General features: G+C 48.0%; 1 protein-coding gene across 1 annotated transcript; it reads left to right on the forward strand.

Moving 5' to 3' along the window:
* The first annotated feature begins 270 nt into the window (after positions 1-270).
* Positions 271-1,538, forward strand: LOC125390516 (mitochondrial ornithine transporter 2-like). Its single transcript, XM_048419566.3, has one exon. It carries the CDS (start codon positions 437-439, stop codon positions 1,232-1,234), a length of 798 nt encoding a protein of 265 aa, XP_048275523.1. The 5' UTR covers positions 271-436; the 3' UTR covers positions 1,235-1,538.
* The last annotated feature ends 955 nt before the right edge of the window (positions 1,539-2,493 follow it).

The following is a 2,493-nucleotide window of genomic DNA, read 5'->3' on the forward strand; positions in this document are numbered from 1 at the left end:
ACTGAAGATGTAACAGCCGTGGTCCACCCAGCTAGGCACACGCTCTACCACTGACCTACACCCCCAACTCCAGTAAAGCCTTTCCTCGTACGTATGTATTTATGTCCCCTGCTGCCCACGGGGACAATGGGGCACTCGTGCATGCACGTGGAGGGGGGTTATTCCCAAGCGGCTGGGGAGTGCGGAGGCCCGAGACTTTGGGTTGAGCGGCCTTGGCTGGGAGACGGAGACACAGGGCCCACAGCGGCCGGCCGTGGGAGCCCACAGCGGCCGGCCGTGGGAGCCCAGAAACTCGCCTACCGACGGCACCCATGAGGGGGTGGACGAACATGAAGTCCACCCTGCCGTCCAAGCCACCATAGACCTCACCGCGGGTGCCGTTGGGGGCGCAGCGTGTGTGCTGACTGGGCAGCCCTTTGATACCATAAAAGTGAAGATGCAGACATTCCCTAACCTGTACAAGGGCCTCACAGACTGCTTTCTGAAGACCTATCACCAAGTAGGCTTCCAGGGCTTATACAGGGGAACCAGTCCTGCACTGCTAGCCTACGTCGCCCAGAGCTCTGTACTATTCATGTGCTATGGCTTCTGCCAACAGTTTGTTAGGAAAGTGGCCAGAGTGGACCAGAACACAGAGCTGAATGACTTCCAGACTGCCACTGCTGGGTCACTGGCCTCCGCATTCGCTTCGCTGGCCCTCTGTCCCACTGAGCTCGTGAAGTGCCGGCTGCAGACCATGCATGAAATGAAGATGTCAGGGAAGATAGCGCAAAGTCATGACACAATTTGGTCCATGGTTAAGAGTATCTTCATGAAGGAAGGTCTTTTTGGCTTCTATCGTGGACTCCCCACCACTCTAGTTCAGGAGATACCTGGCTATTTCTTCTTCTTTGGGGGATATGAACTTAGTCGATCATTTTTTGCGTCAGGGAGATCAAAGGATGAACTAGGCCCTGTCCCTTTGATGTTAAGTGGAGGCTTTGCTGGGATCTGCCTCTGGCTTATTATATTCCCAGTGGACTGTGTTAAATCCAGAATCCAGGTTCTTTCTATGTCTGGGCAGCCAGCAGGATTAATCCGAACCTTTCTAAGTGTTGTGAGGAATGAAGGAATATTAGCCTTGTATTCTGGAATGAAAGCCACTATGATTCGAGCCATCCCTTCTAATGCTGCTTTGTTCTTGGCCTACGAGTACAGCAGGAAGGTGATGATGAGCATGGTGGAAGAACACTGACGTGTCCTGGTGAACCCTTCTCTGAGCACTTGAGTGTGAGGACCGTGGCTCTAGATATCAAAGAGTTCAAGACCAACATGGAGTTATCTTTGACTGGGAATTTCGGGTTTGTCTTCCCTTCCTCCAAATCTCAAACTTTGTGGAGAAATCTTTATATCATATGGTTTCTTCCCGCAATCATACTGAAATAGAAAAATCACTGCTTTTGCTGGTTGTGGAATCTACAGGGTGAACCCCAAGGCCCTATGTACTTAATCTTAAAGGTTATCAAGGCCGCTTCATAAACCTGTATATGCATCTTGAATGGTTATGTGTTGTGAGTGAAACATAATTCGGTTCCCTGATTAGTCTCACGTATCATCAAAGCATCTAGAGTTGATCATATTTCATGGATATAGGTATTGCCTAATCCACTCAAGATGTGGGTTTTAGTTTAAAGTCTGTTTTAATGTGCACAATACTAGGCTGTTAAAGTTCTTAAAGACTGTGGGACAACCAAAACATACATGTTGATTTCCAAGAAGAGAATGTACCTGTGTAACAACAGCCTGGCTTCCACATTCTTGAGTAAAATTTCCAAGTAGGCATCCTGGATTTTCTGCCCTATTCTCCAATAGTGTGGTTCATGTTCAAAGTATAGTTACATTTACACTGCAATAGTATTGTTAGGTAGGGCCTTGCATACCAGGCCTTTGAGAAGTGATGTGGCCTGTACCTACACTCATTTCCTGTCTCCTCTTCCAAAGAAGCCAGGCTTGAGATTGAGGAAAGAGATAAAGGCATGGGGCTATGATACTGCGCTTTGGTGATCCATGTAGACCAACAGTTCTCAACCTATGGATCACTTTACCCTTGGGGGGGGGGGTGCTAGCAACTCTTTCACAGGGGTTGCATATCAGATATTTACATTGCAATTCATAGTAGTAGCAAAATTACAGTTAGGAAGTAACAGCAAAAATAATTTTATGGTTGGGCTCACCATGACATGAGGAACTGTATTAAAGAGTTGCAGCATTTGGAAGGTTGAGAACCACTGATATAGATGAAGAAGGTTCTAATTTGCTCCCAGTCTCTGGGTCCTGGCCTGGGGAGGAGTTCACAGTGTTGTGCTGGCTCATTGAGGGGCTGTTGATTCACTTTAGGTCACTCACGGTTCTCTGTACCGTTGTCCATTCTTCCATTTTGTTCTGTTTGGCGACAGAGAGTCCCAATGGGTGATGTCATCTCCTAGGCAGGACTAGTGTGCACGATGTGCTGTC

The sequence above is a fragment of the Myodes glareolus genome, chromosome 13 (genome assembly GCF_982192425.1).
Source record: "Myodes glareolus chromosome 13, mMyoGla1.1, whole genome shotgun sequence".
In the NCBI taxonomy this organism is placed as follows: Eukaryota; Metazoa; Chordata; class Mammalia; order Rodentia; family Cricetidae; genus Myodes; species Myodes glareolus.

Coding starts and splice junctions, on each gene's coding strand:
- LOC125390516 (XM_048419566.3), top strand. CDS start 437: ATGCAGACATTCCCTAACCTGTACAAGGGCCTCACAGACTGCTTTCTG.